This window comes from Arvicanthis niloticus, chromosome 2 (genome assembly GCF_011762505.2).
Source record: "Arvicanthis niloticus isolate mArvNil1 chromosome 2, mArvNil1.pat.X, whole genome shotgun sequence".
In the NCBI taxonomy this organism is placed as follows: Eukaryota; Metazoa; Chordata; class Mammalia; order Rodentia; family Muridae; genus Arvicanthis; species Arvicanthis niloticus.
The window spans coordinates 61,128,000-61,151,054 of NC_047659.1; the positions used below are offsets into that span (position 1 = coordinate 61,128,000).

At 36.3% G+C, this 23,055-nt stretch overlaps 1 protein-coding gene across 3 annotated transcripts; it reads left to right on the forward strand.

Annotated features, from left to right (window-relative positions):
* Positions 1–6,949, forward strand: LOC117703744 (olfactory receptor 8K3-like). 3 transcript variants are annotated; one of them, XM_076929016.1, is made up of 3 exons: positions 1–105; positions 1,878–1,974; positions 5,827–6,949. In XM_076929016.1, exon 3 carries the CDS (start codon positions 5,845–5,847, stop codon positions 6,784–6,786), a length of 942 nt encoding a protein of 313 aa, XP_076785131.1. In that variant the 5' UTR covers positions 1–105; positions 1,878–1,974; positions 5,827–5,844; the 3' UTR covers positions 6,787–6,949. The 3 variants fall into 3 exon arrangements, with proteins under 3 accessions (XP_076785131.1, XP_076785132.1, XP_034351455.1); XM_076929017.1 differs by having other exon boundaries at positions 1,878–1,946; XM_034495564.2 differs by lacking the exon at positions 1,878–1,974 and having other exon boundaries at positions 7–105.
* Positions 6,950–23,055: the final 16,106 nt, after the last annotated feature.

Genomic DNA, 23,055 nt, shown 5'->3' on the forward strand with positions numbered 1-23,055 from the left:
AGAACATATGAAAGAATAAAGAGATCTCATTACTAGTCAGGTGATAGAGAGAATACATTTAGAATTTATAGAAATGAAGAGTTTGCTCTGGCTTTGTCATCATATGTAAGTGATCATTTCTGATTATCTTTCTGGGATTTCTATTTTCACAAGATATCTGAGCAACAATTGGACTTCTTTTATTGACTACACTTTCAGATTATATTAGAACATATAGAAATAGAGACAGTGAGCAACATGGTATACATTGTCTTAGAAAAATATAATTTCATATATACATATATATGTGGGTGTGTGTGATTGTAAATTATGTGAATTCTCATGAAAGACAAAAATGAGAGGAAGAGATGATTCAGAAATGTCATGGGGCTTTACATGTGTGTAGGTATATGTGTGTAGGTATATGTGTCTATATATGTGTGTATATATATATATTTACACATATATGTGTGTGTGTGTATATAATATATGTATATATATTTATATATCTATAAATATATATAAATATATATATTTATACACACATATATATAAACCATTGCATATATAGTACATGTTTATATATATAAACATATACATGTATATGTGGCAAAATTTGAAGCTGGAAAATTTCAATCATTTGTTTTATATTTTCACAAATATTGAACTATTGACTTATATATTTTAGTAATCATTTCAAAATAATATTAAAAGTTTAGTATCTTCATAGGATTCCTGAGTATGTGAATGAATGAGTCTCTGTTTCTTGTGATTTCTCTTGTGCTTTATTCTTCCATTTGTTTGTTATTTCCAATTCCTTTGTGATAACATTTTTAATCTTATTACATTGTATCATTATCCCTTAGAAACATGCTTCTTTTCTTATGAGAGGCAGAAAGTGAGTTGATCTAGATGAAGGAGGAGGTAGTGGGAGAAGTAGAAGAAAGAAAAATGGTAATCAGAATATATTATGTAAAAATCTATTTTTAATAAAAAAAGAATAAAATTTGAAATAATTTTTAGGTTCCCTTTTTTTTCTCTTTTTGAAATCTAGCACCAGTTTATCCAAAGGGAATTTTAAGAGCTTTGATTGTAATGACCTGCATTTCTCATAATTTGCTCTAATTTTTCACTCCTGAAAGTGTGGAGTGAAAATGATTCTGATATCTATAGAGAAAGATAGTTCATGTGTAGTATCAGTGCCTCCAAAAGGAAAATTAATATTTTAAGTAATTTTTATATTAATATAACTTGCCTTAATTTTATTCAAATGTTTGAGGAAATGTATGATTTTATTTTTGAAGACACTGCTCTATTGTGGTCATCCAATATGGTAGTTTGGTCTGGTCAGGCAGTATGTTGCATGTATTAGTCAGTGTTTACCTATCTCCGATATATGCTTAGTTGTAGCCCTGACAAGAATGTAGCATCTCCCTGTATAATCATTTATGTATACACTTTTTAAAGAAGGCTTCTTTAGGTAGGAACCTGTCAGCTTTAAAGAAACACTATGTACTTCATTGTAGAGAATTATGTCTAAGACTCAGATGTCCAAATCACTTAATCATCTTTCCTGCTTCTCTACAACCCTGCAGGGAAATATGGCCATTTTATAATTGAATTAAGAGTTTCTGTTAATCCTTTGGCCAAAGAAAGGTCAGTGTTTACACCTAGTTAAAGTATAGCAAAGACTCTATAAGCATACCTCATCATTTGTCATTTTAAACACATTCATATAAGGATAGTTTTCATCATAACCTCTTATAATTTTCTTTATTGATACAGTTCGTTTTCTTTAGTGAAAATAGATTATTTTCATAAAATATATTTTTATTACACTTTCCCATCCCATTATTTTTCTCAGATTTAGATGGTGATAACCTGTCCTTTTTAAATAGGTGTTCCATCCTTTGGTTTTGGCTTCTCTCTCTGGTTCTGACGAGAGTGTGATGACTATGGGTTGCTTGGTAAGGAATTCTTCTCCCATCCTGCCAGGTAGGGTATCCAGGGGTAGGGGGTTGTATTAGAATGTGTTTCTTGGTACTGGCAGCTGATACTTAATGAGGAGATAGGCTAGAAGGTGGGAGTTTGGAGATAGTCTATATGAGAGAGAAAAGCAGGGTGAGCCACCAAGATATGCTTACTCCCCTAGAAATGAAGGCAGAGAGAGAGGAGAAGCCACAACAGGTAGTGTTGAAATGAGGATGAGACTAGGGATTGCATTTGGAGGAGAGAATGAATGCCAGTAGGAGTTGGTCACTAAAATTAAAGGGTAGGATGGCAAGAAGGCTGTAAGAGTAGATCTGCATGATCTAGTGGAGGTCAGATTGGGCAGAGGGAAGGGGGAACCCATAAGAGCCTGGAAGAGAACTAAGGATGGAGATTGGATATTTGACTTTTTAAATGAATAGTAAAATGTTTAGGTCTATGCCTATCAGTGTAAAAAAGTTTAAAGACTATTAGAAAATATGATGCCTAGAGCCAGCATGGCTATATAATTACATTTACAAGCTCTCCAACAAGGACCCACCCTATATCTAAAGCAGTAGGTACTTCATTTTCAATACACACTTCTTATAGCCTTCACACACACACACACACACACAAAACATAAAGTACATTGCCTCTGGGTCACCTGGAGTTTACTAATCTGTACATCAGCTACTAGAGCACAAAAGCAGCTGCAGATCCAGGTGACACCAGCACACTTCCAGGTGCACAGGTAGGCAGTCGTGGTGCTCATGGTGGATGATTCACCCTGTAGCTACTCAGTACCCATGGAGACCCTTGTTCTCAGAAGGTCCTCTTCTACTTTTCTTCCTTCTCCAACAGTCTCTTCTTTTTCCTCTCTACTCTTTCTTTCCCAATTCTCCCTTAGATTCCTCATTCTGGTCTCTTACCCTACAGTAGTGACTAGGCTAGTAAAAAAGGGGGAGGGGGATCTGGACAATCTCTCCTCTCATTTACTTTGATCTGTCATCTCCCTCTGAGCCATCTTTCAGTTCTCTCTCTCTCTCTCTCTCTCTCTCTCTCTCTCTCTCTCTCTCTCTCTCTCTCTCTCTCTCTCTCTCTCTCTCTCCCTTCCCTCTCTCTCAGTCTTGTAAATGAGATAGGTTCACCTTTTAATATTATCTTTTCATGATTTAGCTTTATACTCTACAAACTGGGGGTGACAGTCATAGGTACTTTACTGAAATCCTGGGATAAAGTTATATGTATTCTAAACTACTGCAAATAGAGGTTATGTTTAGTTTAGTAACCAATGCTATAACAAATATTCTGGGAGATAAGCCATTACAGTGCTTTCAGAATTGGCAGGAATCTAGCCTTTCCCACATAGCCAGTAAGCAGCAAAGCTTATTTCTTGCTCTTTATTTTGAATGGAAGAGGTGGTGGCTGGTTTTTAGCCATATATGCCTCACTTATTATAAATATTTTTAGTGCACATAGACTAAATACAATAAATGTGCTGGTCCTCATGCATCATGTGTTTTGAAGGCTTTTCTCTTTTGTGGGACTTCTATTTGGCTGGACTCAGCCATCTACTAGAGATTGTCTTACTGAGAGAGCACCTGTGGCCTGGACAGGAACCTAGAGCTGGATTGTTTATCTAGACCTCTCTTTAGTCTGCTTAGACCTCTGAGTTGCCACCTTCTCTCACATTTCTGGATGTTGTTTCATACTGCAATCAGAACAACAGGTCTTGACTTAAACATGCAATTTTCTTAAAGTTGGAGTTATAAAGCTTAATGTCAGGAGAAGACTTAAATAGACTTAAATGTTCAGGCTGAGTCATGTGTTTGTATGTGCAGGACACGTTACCATCACTCTGCACACTTCCTACTTTGCTTCAGTGCAAAGATTCATAACCTGTGAATTACAACCCCTTTATTTGTGATCAAAGAGTTTTTCAAAGAGGTCCATATAGTAGATATTTCCATTCATAACAATAGCAAAATTATAGTTACTGCATGCAAGAAAATGATTCTATGGTTGGGGGGTCACCACAACATAAGTAACTACGTTATAGAGCATCAACATTAGGAAGGTTGAGAATCACCGGTCTAATGGACTTGGTTTTTCTGCATTGAATGACAGTGAGGGGTGTAGAAAATGTTATGGACAAAGGAAGACATATAGTATGACCTACCCAGGAGCCATTTGAAGAATTGAGCACTCCTGTGTAGTCATAGTATTCATATATTGGAATGTTTTGAATATGGAACCTAAAGCAAGCATAACTGTAGGCATCACTGGGAATTGTGGTTATAAACATAAAACAGAGCAAAATAAAAACTTAGAGATTGATAACATTTGTCTCATAATTAAAATCATGTGAAACACTAATACAGATATTAAGAATATATGTTATGCCATGTAGGAAGCTTGGGATCTGTGTCAGAGTGACAAGCCATGTTGGGTGGTAGTTACTCTTAGTAAAAGAGAAGAATGCGGATGGTCTTGAGACCTTGGGGATTTCAGAGTTACTTTGCAATATTCTGATTCATAGCCTCTATTCTAGATACACAAGCATTTGTTATATTATTGTACCCATTTTTGTAATTGCAGACTGCTTTTAATAAGAAGAAAATAAAAAATCTCAAGTAGGTTACTTACCCAACAGAAATTAATTCAAAATCTTTATTGGCCTTGTGAATGTTCTTGCATAGCTGTTTAATATGTAGAAGTAGTCAGAGAACAGAGTTAAACAAGGCCAATGGTTGGCTTGATAGAAATGATGGGATGAAAGTAGACAAGGATTTACAAAAGAATAGAACATTGAACCTTAGAGTTTCAGAGATAGGGTATTCTTTTAATCATGACTCTTAAAAGAGGACTGGGAATACAGTTCAGCTGTATAAGTGTTTGTTGTGCAAGCATTAGGACCCAGAGAGCAGTCTCCAGGATTCATGTAAAAGCCAAGTTCAGTGCCACATTTGTAATCCCAGCACAGAGGAGACAGAGCTAGGTTAGGGCTCAAGGTCATCCAATCTATCCAATAAGTGAACCCAAGACGAGGGAGAGGCATTATCTCAAAAAATGAAGAGGAAGTGACTAAGAAAGATTGACACTGACCCTTCCTTTCCTAGCATTTATCCACTCACACACATACAATGTACCCACATACACATGTTCACAGACGTGCATACAGGCACACACAAAAACACACACATGGGTGCACACATAGGGAACTTCAGTGTGTTGTAATTTGAGTTTCCATAGTAAAATGCTTCTGATACTAAATTAGAAAAAAAGTACTTTTCTTCCTTTGCATGATTTAACAACTGATTCCATCATCCAGATTAGAGATGCTTTAGTGGTAGGAAGACTCTGGTTCCCATAGAACATTTTAAGATAGTGAAGTTTTAGGCCTATTAACTTCATTTAGATCTATTATTGGGTGCTCTTTGTTTTAAGGTGGCTTTCAGCTTTTTCAGGAGATATGGTTTTCAAGACAAATTCCAACTTCAATTTTAAAATATTTGAAAGTAAGCAGACTTACATAAATAAAAATATCTAGAAATAAAAATATGTCAATTTATTAAACTAATATGATTTTATTCACATAAACAAATCTTTCAAGGCCTATACAAACATTATTTATAATAGGTGAAACTGCATTGCTACTGCTATAGAATGAATATATTAGAAAAGATAAAAATACAGATACATATTTTTACAAAATAATGTTAAATGTTTGTGACAACACTGTTTTATGAGTCACAGCATATAACTTTGTTAAGTTTTCTAGTTCACATGTGCAAAAATTCAATCACATCTTGACTATTTGCTGTTTGATATTACTGAAATGTACTTATCTTATTTTTGTGTCTCTGTCTGGAACAGATTTTATAATAAAAACTGATGGAAAAACATAACTTCTCAGCAGTGACTCAATTCATCCTGATGGGCATTACTGGGCGTCCTGAACTACAGGCTCCATTATTTGGATTGTTCCTGATCATCTACTTGAGCTCAATGTTGGGGAACTTGGGCATGATCATCCTGACCACAGTGGACTCCAGGCTGCAAACACCCATGTACTTTTTCATTAGACACCTGGCTATCACAGACCTTGGTTATTCTACAGCTGTGGGACCTAAGATGTTGGTAAATTTTGTTGTAGATCTGAACATAATCTCCTTTAATCTTTGTGCTACACAACTAGCTTTTTTTCTTGTGTTTATAATTAGTGAGCTTTTTATTCTGTCTGCAATGTCCTATGACCGCTATGTGGCCATCTGTAAGCCTCTGCTCTACACTGTCATCATGTCCCAAAGGGTGTGTCAGGTGCTGGTGGCAATCCCCTACTTGTACTGCACATTTGTTTCTCTTCTAGTCACCATAAAAATTTTCACCTTGTCTTTCTGTGGCTATAATGTCATCAGTCATTTCTACTGTGACAGTCTCCCTTTGTTATCTTTGATCTGTTCAAACACAAATGAAATTGAAATGATTATTCTGATCTTGGCAGCTTTTAATTTGATATCCTCCCTTCTGGTGGTCCTTGTTTCTTACCTGTTTATCCTCATAGCCATTCTCAGAATGAACTCTGCTGAGGGCAGACGCAAAGCTTTCTCCACCTGTGGGTCCCACCTGACAGTGGTCACTGTCTTCTATGGGACTCTAATATTTATGTATGTGCAGCCCCAGTCCAGTCACTCTTTTGACACTGATAAAATGGCTTCCATATTTTATACCCTAATTATACCAATGCTAAACCCCATGATATACAGTTTGAGGAACAAAGATGTAAAATATGCACTTCAAAGGACATTGAGGAAGATATACAGCATACTCTCATAAATATTATGTAGAAGATGATTGCTACTAACCAGAATTGAATAAATATTTTTTATGCCTTTGTCAGAAAGTTTATCCTGGAAAACTGTGTCCATTGTATATTTAAAAATTGCCCTCCTTTATAACAACACATTTCATAATTCTCTGAATACAATACTAAAATATTCGTTTGTCATTTGAAAAATTATTTGTATATGTATGTGCATGTCTCGTCATGGGTGAAGACCAGAATGCAATTTACAACAGTCATTTCTCTCTTTCTATAATGTGGGTAGGCCCTGAGGATAGGACTCAACAACAAGGCCATCAACCGGTCGGGCCATCTCCTTCATTCCTCTGAATTAAAATAATAAATTGTAGCAAAATAGTAGAGGGATTTATCTAGTGTAACACTGTGTTTGTATCTATATATCATAAGCATGAAGAACAGTGTGTATACTATTTGCAAGTGAAAAATAACTACATTCATATGAGGAATTGATTTCCTCTTTGTGGCATTCCTCTTAGAAGGTATAATCTAGCATCTATGAGCATTTGTTTATATATGTATTCTTTTCAGTCACCATAATAGTTCCATTATATGCATTGATGGCCATGCTTGCTATGTCTTTCAAACATTTGATATTCACCATCAAGCCTCTCTTCTGTCTTCCATTGTTTTGTATTATTTAACATATTGCTATTTAATTTACAATATAAAAAGAATAGTGTTTATTATTATCATTTAACAAAATTATCAGAATAGCATATCAAATACTAATAAATATAATTTTTTATATTACTAAAATAATATATATATTTTCTTGTGAAAATATTACTAAATTTTTATGCAAATACATTAATTGATGTTGGTCATAGGTGCCACCATAGAGAAATAATGTCACCAAAATTCTAAGCCTTCATTTTCCAAAATGTTCAAGCTTCTTGGAAAAAAGAGACTGATTTTGACTTTATAATTCCAATTACTTTTATTCAATCATTTTATAAAAATATATAAATTAATTAATTGGGGCTTGGAAAGTTTCCAACTACCAAAGTTATTTGCTCTTGCTACCTAAGAGAAAAGACGATTCACACAAATCTCAATCTTTTTTGGTTATGGCAAGCCATAATCAAAAATAAGAACTTTAAGTTTGCCAGGAGTGTCCTAAGACCAAGGTTTGTACTGCTACAAGCTCTCATGTAGTACCAAGTACATAATTTAGAGGGAGACAACACTTCTTCAAGATTCAAACAGTCTCAGATAATTTCTCATCCTATACTGATAAACCCAACCCCAGCAAAAGTTTGCTGAAACATTTCACTTACAGGCAGACAAAAAGCCTTTAAATTTAATTTAAAACCAGACATAAAGGCTTTATTTTACATATCATTATATAAATATTTTATTCTATTCTTATTTAGAATCAATTTTTATTTAGAATTACATAATGAATTTTCATGTGAAAAGAAAATATTTTATTCATAAAAACGTGTGGTTTTTTTGTATGTATGAACACAGGTGCATTTGTATGTATGATATATATATATATATATATATATATATATATATATATATATATGTGTGTGTGTGTGTGTGTGTGTGTGTGTGTGTGCGCGCGCATGTGCGTGCGCGTGTGCATGTGCGTGTGTGTATGTGTGTGTGTGTGTGGTATAGGTATGTAAGATTGTGAGCATGCCCAAAGACTCACACATGTAAAGGCCAGATGAGAACTCTGATGTTCTTCTTCTCTCAATTTATACTTACTGCCCTGAGATAGGTCCTCTCAGTAAAGGAAAACTTCATCTCAACTGCCTGGCCAGTGTTCTATTGGGGTCTACTAATCTGCATCTAGCAATTCAGAGATTAGAAACATGCTTTATTATGCCTGGATTCTGATGTGAATCAGGAGCATGTGGAGTATGTTTTCATACTGACAGAGCACCAAGTGCCCATTGAGAATTATACAAAGACCCAAAAGATATATGATTGGCAAATGTAAAAGCAATACACTTTACTCTTAATGTGTTTTGCGGGCCTCCCGTGTCCCCTCCACCCGCGAACAAGGACACGTGAGACAGTATTCGGGTATTACCACAGACAAGGCTTTACTTGTAACAGCAGAAGCAGAAAGGCAAAAAGACAGGAAGAGGCACTGCTTTATGCACCCTAGAGTGACGTATTCACTTCTGATTGGCTGTTCACTCATCACCCAATATTACACCTCGGGATTGGCCAGTGACTTTGGCGCGCTTTCTGCCCTTGCACCTGCACAGTTAATTGTTTACTAGTGGGGAGGACACGATGTCCACGCCATCTTGGAATGGCGGATGTTGACACGCTCACTGCGGTTCCCAACATCTCCCCCTGTTTAAATTATTAATATGGAACAGCCTTTTGCCTATTAAGCGCAGCACCAATCAAGATTCGAACTCAAGCCTGATCAAGCAAACTCCATCTTGGGGGAATAAGTGATCAAAAGCTTACAGCCTGAAGATTCTCCCTTACCCTACCAGGTGCAATGGAAAAAAGTCCTCTGGGTGCAAGGACTAAGGGGATGTAAAGAGGAATTGACACACGTCCCTGTGCAATGGAGTATGGTTCCCAGAATTGTAAGGGCTGTCAACCTACTATTCAGGTACCACAGTTATTTAGGCAAGGGCTGGCTGGACTTAGACCTCTCATCGACCCAGTGCAATGGGCTGAACCCTTGGGATGCATCAACTGAGGGTCTCAATCATCAGCTAATTTCTTAGCCTAGATAGCCAAATTTCAGGGGGAGATGCTTGCTGCAAGGCTGCAAGTGCTTGGGCGATAGCGGCCTTGTCACGTTTTTGCTGGGCTCTGAGCTTACAGACCAACCATCATGAACACTAATCCACAACATAAGGCTGCACCAAACAGACCTATCCCCACCCTTTAAGAAAGAAGGAAAAGGCAGAAGAAATTCAAGAAGTAAGATCGCCAGGGGTAACGGGGTCCATCCGTACTCCATCAAGGCTCAAGATCCGGATCTGCAATTGCTGTTGCACCTGGTCCAACTCCCCAATCCAATTCTCTTTTAAATAAGCAGAAAGATTATGGCTTTGAATAAATGTATCATTCACAAACCTCAGAGGTGTAATACCTGGATGTGCGGTTGCTGACACGCAGCTTATTTGAACCACATCCGTGAGCTGCTCCACATGGGCTTGGAGCAAATCAACTCTCTGATTGACCAACAGGATGTCTGATATGCATCCACTTTCTGTAAAATGGTCAAAGCCTTAGAGGTCTTTTCTGAGATTTGATGAACAACAGTACCTGCTGTAACTTGATTAACCATGGCTATGTCTAGTGATCCATTCCAGCATTGTGCCAAAAGGCATGTAACATTCTTACAATCCAAGATATCAGAATTATTCTGAAAGTTGGATAACATAAAGAAAAATGGAGGGTCCACACACACCGACACCAGTTGTGTAGAAGCATTCCTAAACACCTTATTAATTTTAATGTTATTTAAATGGCTAGAGATATTAGATCTTGTAGCCAAAACATTTTGTACTTCATGAAATATACCATTCAACAAGACAAAGGCAGATACACCTTTTTTTAACATTCTAAACAGTTGCTACAACACAGAAGCGGGGTAAACTCAAGAGAATATACATATGATTTAATTTAGGACTTGCATCCCTTTGAAAATATCAAACAGAGGTTTAAATCCTCCTATGGTAAGCTTAAGATGAGGTTTTAGCCAAATAATATCTCTTAACAACTTTTAAAAATCACCAAGAGCAAATCAAGATTAAAAGTAAACCATTTTCTTTTTTTGTATGTACACTCACAAGCCAGAAGATGGCATTAGATCCCCACCACAAATGATTGTGAGCCACCATGTGGTTGCTGGGAATTGAACTCAGGACCTTTGGAAGAGCAGTCAGTGCTCTTAACCACTGAGCCATCACTCCAGCCCCATCTTGTCTCAAATATTGAAAAGACACTGTCTTTGAATCTTTTCTGGAGCAACAAGTAGTCCAAAAAAATTTTTAAAGCTCATTATATTGGAGCAATGGCTTGTAGAAAACTTCTTTAGAGAAATCCACTAATAAAGTATCACACAATGAATAATATACACTAAAAGATTTAACCTCTTAATTTTTTGTATTAAAGCAACAACAATATTTATATATATAAAATGTAAAACAATTAACCATTTTCTGAAGCAATTATTTCTAACAAATATTGATTCATGGGCTCTTAAAAATTATGAATAAATTTACTAACTGTAAATCTCTCACCTTTACCAGAAACGTAAAGGGAAGATATAAAAACATCTTTTATATAAGCATTTACTGAAATGGCAGCTGGAGTAGGCAAGTTAGGCTGTGTAAATCTTAAATTTGAACTTTATTTTGGATTAATTTAATAACCAATCTTTTTTAGTCCAATGAATATATCGGATAAAAGCCAACCTTATTCTCTAATAATTGTTACATATATTAGAGGAATCCAAAGCATCTCATTTTTAACAACCTTGAATATAAAGGAATTAAAACAATTTGAACCATATTTTATCAGCAGGTACAGTTATATTCATGGAGGGAAGTAGACATAATTTTAATTTCTCCAGCATAATCATAACTTTTAGCCCACAGACTGTTGTAAAGTCTTTGGGTCTTAGATTTATCCCTCTTCTCACAAGAAACAATGAAGACAAGAGACTAATTCCGGTAAGCACATTTCTAGGGCCTGGTCTAAAGACTCAGAACCAAAGGAATGCTTAGCACCTGGGCTTCTGTAGCTCAGTCTGCATTGTCTTAATTCAAATGTAAATACACTTAACCTCCCTCTGCCTGCTCTCTGAGGCTTGGCTAGGCCGAATTGTGCATTTTGGCTTTAACTTTGAACCTTAAATTTAAACTGTAAACCTTAAAAGACACCTGTTGTATCTTTTCTCTATCTAAAATCAACACCAAGTAGATTACCTTTATGCTGTAAAGTTTTGCCACCACAAAACAAAGTGTAAAATTTAATGGAAAACTTGTAGCATTGTATAACTCAGGCTGCTGGCTGGTGTGCCCTGAGGACGGGGCAACCAAGTAACACTCAATAGCTGTAAACAATGGCGGTACTGCAGCATTTGAATGTACTGGCAAGGGAACAGGCCAAGATCTAACTATGTCCCATAGTGGTATACTTATCACCAAATCGAACATCAGTATCAGAAGAATCAGGGTCGTCATCTTGCAATCTGGCTTCCTTCTTCACAATCTGTACCAGCTGCGTAGGGGCCCAAATTGAATTGTTTTCATTTGTGAAATAAGCACAAACATCTCCCTTCCCGGGCCACAACAGGCCCTCAGCCAATCTTGTAGCCTCCTGTTCCTATGAGGGACAATGGCTGCACGGCATTCAGCTGTGGCATTTTTAAAGATCATCTGTTCAATTAATGGCATTGCTTGCTCTAAGCTCGCAGGGCACTCCCCGTGTGCCTGCCGGCGGGATGCCGCTTCCCAGAACAGACTGTCTCCCTCCTCTGCCTGTCTTTCCCGCCACGCTCTCTTGTTCTCGCTCTGCCGGCGGGATGCCGCTTCCCAGAACAGACTGTCTCCCTCCTCTGCCTGTCTTTCCCGCCACGCTCTCTTGTTCTCGCTCTGCCGGGCTGCAAGCCTCCGCAGGTAGCAGAGGGCAGATGGTTCCCCAAAGATTCTGTCATAAAGGAGGGTCCTTTTGTCCTCCACTCTCTCTCCACCCGCCCGGTGAAGGGTCCTTAAGCTTAATGAGCTCTGCAGTAGCCCTTGTTCCTTTTGAGTACTCTGTCTCCCCAGGCTCTTTGACCTTATCTGTTTCTCCAGGCACTTTGGCCTGATTCCCAGGCCCTTTGGCCTGATTCCAGCTAACACGCTCTGGTTCTGATAGCCTGGAGCTAACCTCTCTTGAAATCTCTTGACTTGCCCTAATAGCTATGCTGCCAGCTGAATCCTGATAACACAAATAAGCTAACAGCGAAAACACAAGCAAGAGGCCAACTACTGCAGCGGAGGCAATGGGTGAATATCCACCCACAACGAAGGCTTCTACCCCAGGCATAACTTCCAGAGGTGTACCTCGATCCTGTAGTCTTTTAACCCGCCCCGAGTCTCGGGGGGCCTTCCGCATCGCCTTGAAATTCTCGGGTTTTGGCACCAGATGTTCCGCGCTCCTCCCGTGTCCCCTCCGCCTGCGAACAAGGACACGTGAGACAGTATTTGGGTATTACCACAGACAAGGCTTTACTTGTAACAGCAGAAGCAGAAAGGCAAAAAGACAGGAAGAGGCACTGCTTTATGCACCCTAGAGTGACGTATTCACTTCTGATTGGCTGTTCACTCATCACCCAATATTACACCTCGGGATTGGCCAGTGACTTTGGCGTGCTTTCTGCCTTTGCACCTGCGCAGTTAATTGTTTACTAGTGGGGAGGACACGATGTCCGCGCCATCTTGGAATGGTGGATGCTGACATGCTCACTGTGGCTCCCAACATTAATGGATATAATATATTATTTTTTTCTTTCTTCTTTCTAAATTTTCTTTCTTTTTCTCTTTCTTGTTTTCTTTTATTTTTATATAAGGTAAAAAATAACCTTGATTTGCAGTCTCCTAGCCTTAGTCAATGATAGGATGCCTCCACACACAGTCTGAATAAGTTTAAATTAATAGCATTTTCAATGTCTCCATAAATCAATCTTAAAAATAAATTTTATAATTATGGAAACTATTTAAATATCTGTATTTGAAAGACACATTATTAACATGTACACTTAAATGTGCAACCTCTAAAATAAACATTGATTACAATTTTGATGTTTACTTGGATGATAATCTAACATATAGATAAAACATGTCAAGGAGTTTAAATTTCAGTCAGATATTAATTTTAACAGTTTTTATTCCACCATTTTATAGCTTTAGATTTTTTGGAACAGAAAATATAATGTACAATACAATTATTTAAAATTATGCTATACATTTTAGGTAAATATTTTAACATTTAGCATCATGTAAATCTATTGCAAAAATATCAGCCCAATGCCTATTAGGCAGTGTTTGCCCATTCCCCACATACTTCCACTCTGCCACTACATTTTCCATCCACATAATTTCTTATAATAAAGTTGTATTATGTAATTGATTCTCAGTGAAGATGAGTTTGGTGTCCTGAATGTATTTAACTTTTTTCTGGGTTCAATACTCTAACAGCATAGATTTCTTGGGATAATTATTTGGGTTATTGGCTAACAAAGGAGAAAACCCTAAGGCAGTGAGTAAAACACAAAGCTTTTCTTAAACTTCCTAACAAGGAAAGTCAACAGAGGAAGTGACTTTTATTTATTGGTTATTTTATTTTTTACCTTTCAAATGTTATCCCCTTTCCCTGTTTCCCCTGTGCAAACTCCCTATCACATCCTTCCTCCCACTGCTTCCATGAGAGTGCTCCCCCATCCACCTACCCACTCCCACCTCACCACCCCAGCATTCCTCTACACTGGGTCATGGAGCCTTTGCAGGACCAACAGCTTCCCCTTCCATCAATCCCAGATAAGGTCATGCTTTGCTAAATATGCAGATGCTGCCTTGGGTCCCTCCATGTGTACTCTTTGGTTGGTGGTTTAATCCCTGGGAGCTCATTGGAGGGGCAGGGAGTTCTGACTGGTTGATATATAAGATCAAGTGCCAAGTGCATGGCTCAGAAAGTTCCCCAAGGTACTGTGACAGTTTAATTACCTAGTGACACCTGTTTTTCTATAATCCTTCTTAATAAACAAGTACTACTTACCCCCGTTAAAATGATGCTTTTTTTTCCTGGTGCCTGCAAGCATATAAGACCCATCAGAGATTCAAGCTGCAGTGTAGTCAATGGATAACTGGCTATTACATAGTTCCCATTATTACTATCCTGCTTATCAATGGGGAGGAATTTTTTGACTCAGTTGCAAAAAGCAGGGTTGCAAGTAGATGATTTGATCTTATCTTTGGATTATCAGTATCATTACAGATACAAAGCCTAATTAATGGGATAATAATTCTCTTCTGGTCAAGAGAATATAAGTTAGAGTCTTGATAGAGACTTAATATTACAATTGATCAAGTCAACTAGATAAGGAACCAAGCCTAGAAAGTTGAGTTCACCTTAAGCTAGGGTAATCAGATGAAATAAACAAATGTGTCTTTAAAGAGATTCAATTTTTTTGTCCCTAATTACTGTCACTAGAAAAGACCAGGAAGTTAAGTCAGGTCCTTGTAACTATTATTTTTTATTAGGTTATTTTATTTACATTTCAAATGTTTCCCCTCCTTCCTAGTTCCAGATCCCAAAGTTCTTCACCCTTCCCCTTTTGCTCTGAGAAGCTGTTTCTCACCCACCCATCCCCCTCACCACCCAATCCCACCCTAACTTCACTCTTTAGCATCTCCCATTTCCTGGGGCATCAAGACTCTACAGAATTAAATAAATCCTCTCTCATTGAGATCAGACAAGGTTATCCTCTTCTACACATGTGCCTGCAGCCATGGACCAGCCCATGTATGCTCTTTGGTTAGTGACTTAGTCACTGGGAGCTCTGAGAGGTCCAGGTTAGTTGATACTGTTGTTAGTTGATCCTGTTGCAATCTCCTTCAATTCCTTCAATCTTTGTCCCAACTCTTCAATAGGGGTCCCCAACTTCAGTCCAATACCATAGGACTGTAAGTATCTCCACTATACCACAAGGACATGTGGTCTACTGTACTGTGTACAGAACAGCCTTATTCATAATAGCCAAAAGCTGGAAACAATTCAGATGTCCTCAACTCATGAATAGATACAGAAAATGTGGTTCACTTACACAATGGAATACTATTCAGATCTTAAAAACTAGGACATCATGAATTTTACAGGCAAGTGGGTGGAACTAGCAAATATCATCCTGAGAAAGGTAATCCAGACCAAAAGAATATGCATTAGATTTTTTTATACACTCTCTAAAGAACCTCTCCCCCTCATGATGTTCCTTGTGTACTATGAAATTTACCTCCATGTTGTCTTAGCTTAGACAACTTGGGTTTCTCTCTTCTTCATCTTCATCTTCCTCGTATTGGCAGGTGTCAAGATCTACAGCTTACATTCCTTGAGGCTATCATTTAAATTCTATTAAATCTCAATTATTTTGAGTTTGTTTGTAACTTATTTTATTGGTGACACACACACACACACACACACACACACACACACACACAAAAACCCTAAGAAAAGCCATTTTCTCTTGTATTCTCAGCGTTCCCTCCAGAAACAGGTGACCTCTGCAAGTAATGACAGCTTACCCTGTTTTCCATATGGCTGGGACAGGTTGACATCATCTGTACATTTCAATCTATTCCCTCTTACACTGATACTAGCAAAAAATGAAAAGATTATTTTTTCAGAGACATGGCAGTAGATACTGATGCCCATTTTTGACAGGAAACACACAGATACATTTTAGCACAATGAGACTGCACTTATATTTTTTTCTATTTTATTGTGCTAAATATCAAATTGATACTTTTAATATTTCAAATACACAATGCAGTACTATGGGTATTTTATTTTTATCAGATTGTTGCAATATACTTTTGTGTATAACTGAGATTCCAAGTGTATGTAGGAATGACTGTTTAATTCTCATACCCCCTTTCTTTGAACCCAAATTCAAATATTTGATTCTTTAAGGATGTATTACTCTAGAATCCACATATAGGCTGTAGTCAGCAGTATTTGACCTATAGCTGATATACTTCATTCCGTGTCCTATCCATAATATATTTTTGTTTTTACACATGGCAAGGCATATTGTTTCAAGATGATTAATATTCTATTTTAAACTCCCAATATTTTTGGATTAAATTGAGAAGCAGGTTTTATGAGAGACAAGGAAAAAGACAATTATTGGATCATATCAAATACCCTAAGGCAATCACCGAATTACTGAACAAGTCCTTAGGGGAATTCTCAGAGTTAATATATACGTGTGTGTGTGTGTGTGTGTGTGTGTGTGTGTGTGTGTGTGTGTGTGTGTGTATTCCTAACAATTCCAAGTTAAGGAATACAGTAAAGAATTAGGAAAGAAGTCTTATATTCCAGATTGCAAAGACACAATTTTCTAAAGGTTCTGTGTGTTGACTGTTTCAATGGTTATAGCCACATATTGCTGTGGCCTACCCTGGATAATGTAAATTCCCATTTGTGACTCAGTCTATATAACTCCTTCTTTTCCATGATATGAAACAGCAGCCAGATCAGTTTACTCTATTCTTCATCTTTACTTTTGTATCTTTTATTAATTTAACTGAGGAAATGCTCACACATATTGTGGGGAAATAATACTTGTTATGTCAATTTCATCATATTTCCATAGCTCTATTTGTCTCCACAAGGCTTACACAAGACTGAACATATCAACAAGTCATAGATGATAGGGGCATCAACTGACTGAACTGATCAATGTTAGATTCTAGTAAATATAGAGTCATCAGATTCTGGGTAAAGAGAAGTCATTTTCTACAGTCATGTATCCAGGGCTGAGATCACCAAGTATAATAGAAAATGAGTTCTTGATAAAATAGTTTGTCATGAAAATAAAAGAAATACATGAACCTAGGGAGAGGAGTAAAGTTTGTAGCATTAGGAGGAATATAAAAACCAGGTGAAGTGTATCAGTACTAAGAATGCTTTATGTGTTCATATGTTTTCAAAGAAATTATTTAATTTACATGGAAGAGAATATATTCAACTATGTTCATAAAACTTAAAAACATTATTTTAATTTTATTTTTGGGATGATATTATAATTACATTTCCCTATAAATTCCTTACCCCAAAATCCTCTTTTATAACCTTGCATTCTCTGTAAAATGCATGCATTCTTTTCTGATTAATTATAATTCCATGAATATATGTATACTTATATACATATATACATATATATACATATATATATTTATTTATAAACAATATATAACTGCTCAGTCTTAGTAATGTAAATTCTATATTTTTTTGGGGGGGGGCTAGCCATTTGGTATTGAAAAACCAATTGCTGTGCTATTCCTATAAGAATTTTTTTCTACTCTCAATATTCCTTAATTTTCTATAGTTCTTTTTGTAAAGTTGAGGCATTGTGTGTTTTTATCATCCACTTTGGCATGTCTATTCATGTCATCCTACTTTGGCCCATTTTTCATCAGGCATGCTAATGAGACTTTATGGGTAAAATTCTAAAAATTGAAATATCAAGTGCACTGAAAAACCAAATGGAATATAGCTCAGCACCGTAGGTTGCAAGAAAATTGTGGACATCTCTCCAAAATCAAATAAAATACTTCTATGTAGGCAACTGAATAAAATTAAGGACAAATTTTCAAAGAAATCTGTCAATGAAAAAATGAAAAATTAAACACAAAAGACAATATTTCTAACCATATAGCAATTATAGGATAAAAAGGGGGAAAAAACAAAGAACTTTTAAAAGTAAAATTCATAACTTGTATAATTACTTGAAAATATTTTTTCAGAGTAGAAACTGCACAACGGATGTTTGAGATGATAGCTATGGTAATTTAAAGCATCTTAAACAAAGGTCAGCAAGGATATCTACTCAATAAGAGGCACACATACCCAACAAAACTATTATCTAGACTATATAAAGATCTTGGAAGACAAACATAAGAAGGAAAGAACAGTGTTTATATTATTTTTAATTCAAAATATTCTACCATTACTATTTAATTACCAAAAATCTTTTTCTGACTTTTAAAATTTCAATATATTTTTAGAAATTGTATATAATAGATACTGCAGGAAAAAATTGCTTGGACAACTGGCTATGGATAAATAAATGATAACATAAGCAGACATGGCAATGAGGTAGAGTTTACATGATGGTGGTTTGTGTAACAATGGGATTGAACACTCAGAAGACATTATCTAGTTTAAACTGAGTGGTTCATAGACCTATGGACAAGCACCAATTTGTGACAGTATTAATGATACTTTTTAATGCTTATAGACAGGAACTAGTATAGCTGTTTTCTGAGAAGCCCATGGAACACCTGACTGAAACAGATGAAGAGATCTACAGGCAAACACTGAAAGGTGCTTGTAGAGTTTTAATAAAGAGTTGGAGGAGGATTTAAGGGCCCTGGAAGGTATAGGAACTCTACAGGAAGGCCAACAGAGTCAATTAACCTGGACCCTTGTTGGGCTCTCAAAGAGTGAACCATGAACCAAAAAGGATACACAGGCTGGGCCTAACACCCACATAAATGTATAACAGATGTCTTCATGTTGGTACCCCAACAATTTGAGATGGGACTAATACTAATGCTGTTTACTATTTGTAGATCCTATTTTCCTAACCAGGCTGGCCTTACTCAGTGAAAGATTGGTCTATTCCTGCAAGGACTTGATGTGCTAGGGAGAGGACAATCAGAAGGGATCTCTATCCTTTCAGAGAAGATTGGGAGGAACGATGGGGATAGGACTGTGTAATGCCTGGACCAAGAGGTGGTAGTAGCAATTGGGATATTAATTAATTAATTAATTAATTAATTAATGGAGAGAAAAAATGGCCATTGGCAAGCCTGGGGAAATGTTTTTTAACTAGTGATTGTTGGAGGAAAGCCTAACTCATTGTACCTACTGCTACCCATGTCTGGTGGCCCTGGGTTGTATAGAAAAACTAGGTGAGCAAGCCATGTGGAGCAAACCAGTAAGTACCAGCATTTCATGGCCCCTGCATCAGCTTGTGCATACAGATTCCTGCCTTGATTGAGTTCCCACCTTGACTTTCTTCAGTGATACATTTTCAAAGATGGATTTTGATATAGAATGAAAGTTAAATAAACCTTTTACCTCCCAAATGCTTTGGGAATGGTGTTCTACTGCAGCAATAGTTACCGTAACTAAAACAAAACACAGACTGTTTTGTGAATTTATGGTGTCCCTAAATATTTTTTTAGTACTAATTAAAAAGACAACATAATTAAAACACAGAGTAAAAAAAAGCATTTTTCTAAAATTATTTTATTTTAGAATATTTTATTTAAGAAAAACAAAAATGTGTTTTCCTTAGAAGCTTTGCTTTGTGGTATTACCTGGTTGAATACAACAATATAGAAAAATGTCCGAAGGTTCAGCTTCTAGTCTAGAGAAAGGTCATCATATTTGTAATAAAAAGTAGACAACTGCATGTCAAGTTAAAAGCAGTATTTGACAGCATTTCTCATTTGATGCTGGAGCTTAAGGAATTCAAAATGCAGTAGTTACTTTCATTTTTTTATTATTTTATAGAATACATTACATTATTTCTTACATTTTTTTCTCTCCAAATATGCTCATATTTCCCTTTTCAACTTTTCATTTTAGCATTCATCTTGTGGTGCTTTTAGGAAACAATTTTGCTAACACTTCATACTTATACCTTCTCTATCTAAGAGACTCCATCTCACAGAAGATAACATGGTCCTCTTTACCTCTCTGTATCTCTCTCACACACTCTCTCTCTTTCTATCATCTATCTATCTCTGTATTAATATATCACATATGTATTTATTTATCTTTCTATATATGTTACACACATATATACATACATATACATGATATATATGATAAGAAGCAATGAAATTCAGAAAAAGAATGACAGAGATGGAGAGAGGTGGAGGAGAGAGAACAGAGAGCAGAGAAACAGGAGAAAGATGAAAGGAAAAAGGCAAATATTATATGATAAAATAATTATCATCCATCATTATTAAATAAGCTTCAACCTTGAGATGTTAGGATGGTTCAACATATGAAAATCTATCAATATAATCCACCAAACAAAGAAAATAAAACAAACTAACATACAAACAAAAATACAGTCATTTCATTACATGCTGAAAAAAAGTCTTTGACAAAATCCAACACCCAGTAATGATAAAAGTCTTGGATCAGGGATACAGTGCTCATACATAAACACAATAAAGGCAATATATATCAAGCTAAAGCCAACATAAAATAAAATGGAGAGAAACTTAAAGCAATTTCACTAAAATCAAGGACAAGATAAGGTTGTTCACTATCTCTACATCTATTTAATATATTACTTGACATTTTAGCTAGAGCAATAAGACAACTAAAGGACATCAAGGTGATATAAATTGTAAAGAAAGTCATCAAAGCATTGCTTTTTGCAGATGATATGATACTACATATAATTTATACCAGAGATTCTACAAGGGAACACCTACAGCTGATGAACACCTTCAGCAAAGTAGCTGGATATAAAACTAACTCAAAAAAATCAGTAGTCCTTCTTTATACAAATGAAAAAGGGGCTGAGAAAGAAATTATGGAAACGGCACACTTTAAAACAGCCACAAATAATATAAAATATCATGGTGTAAATCTAACCAAACTAGTGAAAGACCTGTACAACAGGTCATACTCCAAGGACAGAACTTCAAGTATCTGACAAAAGAAATTGAGGAAGACATCAGAAGATGGAAAAATTTATAGGATTCTTAGGATTAACATACTGAAAATAGCCACCTTACCAAAAGCAATCTACAAATTTAATGTAATTCACATAAAAATTTCAACACAATTCTTTGTATAACTTGAAAGATCAATTTTCAACTTCATGTGGAAAAACAAACAAAAAAGGAAAAATCAAAACTATCATCAACAATAAAAGAACTTCTGGAGATATCACTATCTCTGAGTTTAAGCTGTACAAAAGAGCATTAGTAATAAAAACTACAAAGTATTGGTATAGGAACAGACAGGTTTATCAATGGAACTGAATCAAAGTCTCTAAAATAAATGCACACACCTGTGGATACTTGATTTTTGACAAAAATTCAAAACCATACAATGTAAAAAGGAAAGTAGCTACAAGTGGTACTAGTCTAACTGGATATCATCAAGTAGAAGAATACGAACGTATCTATCATATTACACAAAACTCAAGTCCAAATGGATCAAATACATCAACATAAACCCAGATATACTCAATCTAAAAGAACAAAATTAGGAAATATCCTTGAACCCCTTGGTACAGGAGACAACTTCCTGAACAGAACATCAGTGGCTCAGGCTTTGATATCAAGAATTCATAAATGGGACCTCATAAAACTGAAAAGCAAAGGAAACTGTCACTAGGACAAAATAACAGTCTACATATTGAAAAAGTATTTTTACCATCCCCACATTTGATAGAGGGCTATATAAAGAACTCGAGAAATTAGACACAAAAGACTCAAATAACCCAATTTAAAAAACAAAGTACAGTGCTAAACAGAAAATTCTCAACTGAGGAAACTTCAATGGCCAAGAGGTACTTAAAGAAATACTCAAAGTTTTTAGTTATCAGGGAAATGCAAATCAAAATAACTCTGTGATTCCATCTTATACCAGTTAGAATGACTAATATCAAAACCACAAGAGATACCACATGCTGGCTAAGATATGGAGCAAGGGGAATACTCCTTCATTGCTGTTGGGAGTGCAAACTTGTACAACCACTTGGGAAATCAATTTGGCAGCTTCTCAGAAAACCAGGGATAATTCTATCTCATGACTTGGCTATGCCATTCCCTGGAATATACCCAAATGATACCCAACTATACTACAGGGACACTTGATCAACTATGTTTATAGAAGTTTTATTCATAATAGACAAAATCTGGAAACAAACTAGCTATCTCTGAACTTAAGAATGGGTAAAGAAAATGTGGTACATCTACACAATGGAATAGTATTCAGCCATTAAAAAAAGGACATCATGAATTTGCACCAGATGTTTGGAACTTGAGAATATTGTCTTGAGTGAGTTAACTAGACCCAAAAGCACATGAATGGTATGTACGCACGTATATGTGGATATTAACAATAAAGTACTGGATGTCCCTATACTCCACAGACCCAAATAAGTGAACAAGAGGGAAGCCCCAAGCAAGGATGCTTGAATCTCACTTAGAACAAAAAATAAAATAGCTATGGGAGGCAGATGGACTGAGGGAAATGGGTGGGAGAGGAAATGGAGAGGGAATGGGAAGTTCAGAATCAGGTATGAACAGAGACAGGATAGAGGGCCAGTAGAGAAGAGGAATGAATGCAAATTGGTGGCTCGTGGTACATATGTAACAGTTGTGCATCTATGTCTTCATGTGGGACTCCTAACAGGAGGAGCATGGCTGTATCTGACTTTGGTTCCTGCCTTTGGATCCCCTGTCCCTAACTGGGCTGCCTTGCATAGTCACAATAGAAGAGGA

Bases quoted from the DNA above. Each gene is read 5' to 3' on its own strand.
- LOC117703744 (XM_076929016.1), top strand. From the start codon at position 5,845: ATGGAAAAACATAACTTCTCAGCAGTGACTCAATTCATCCTGATGGGC.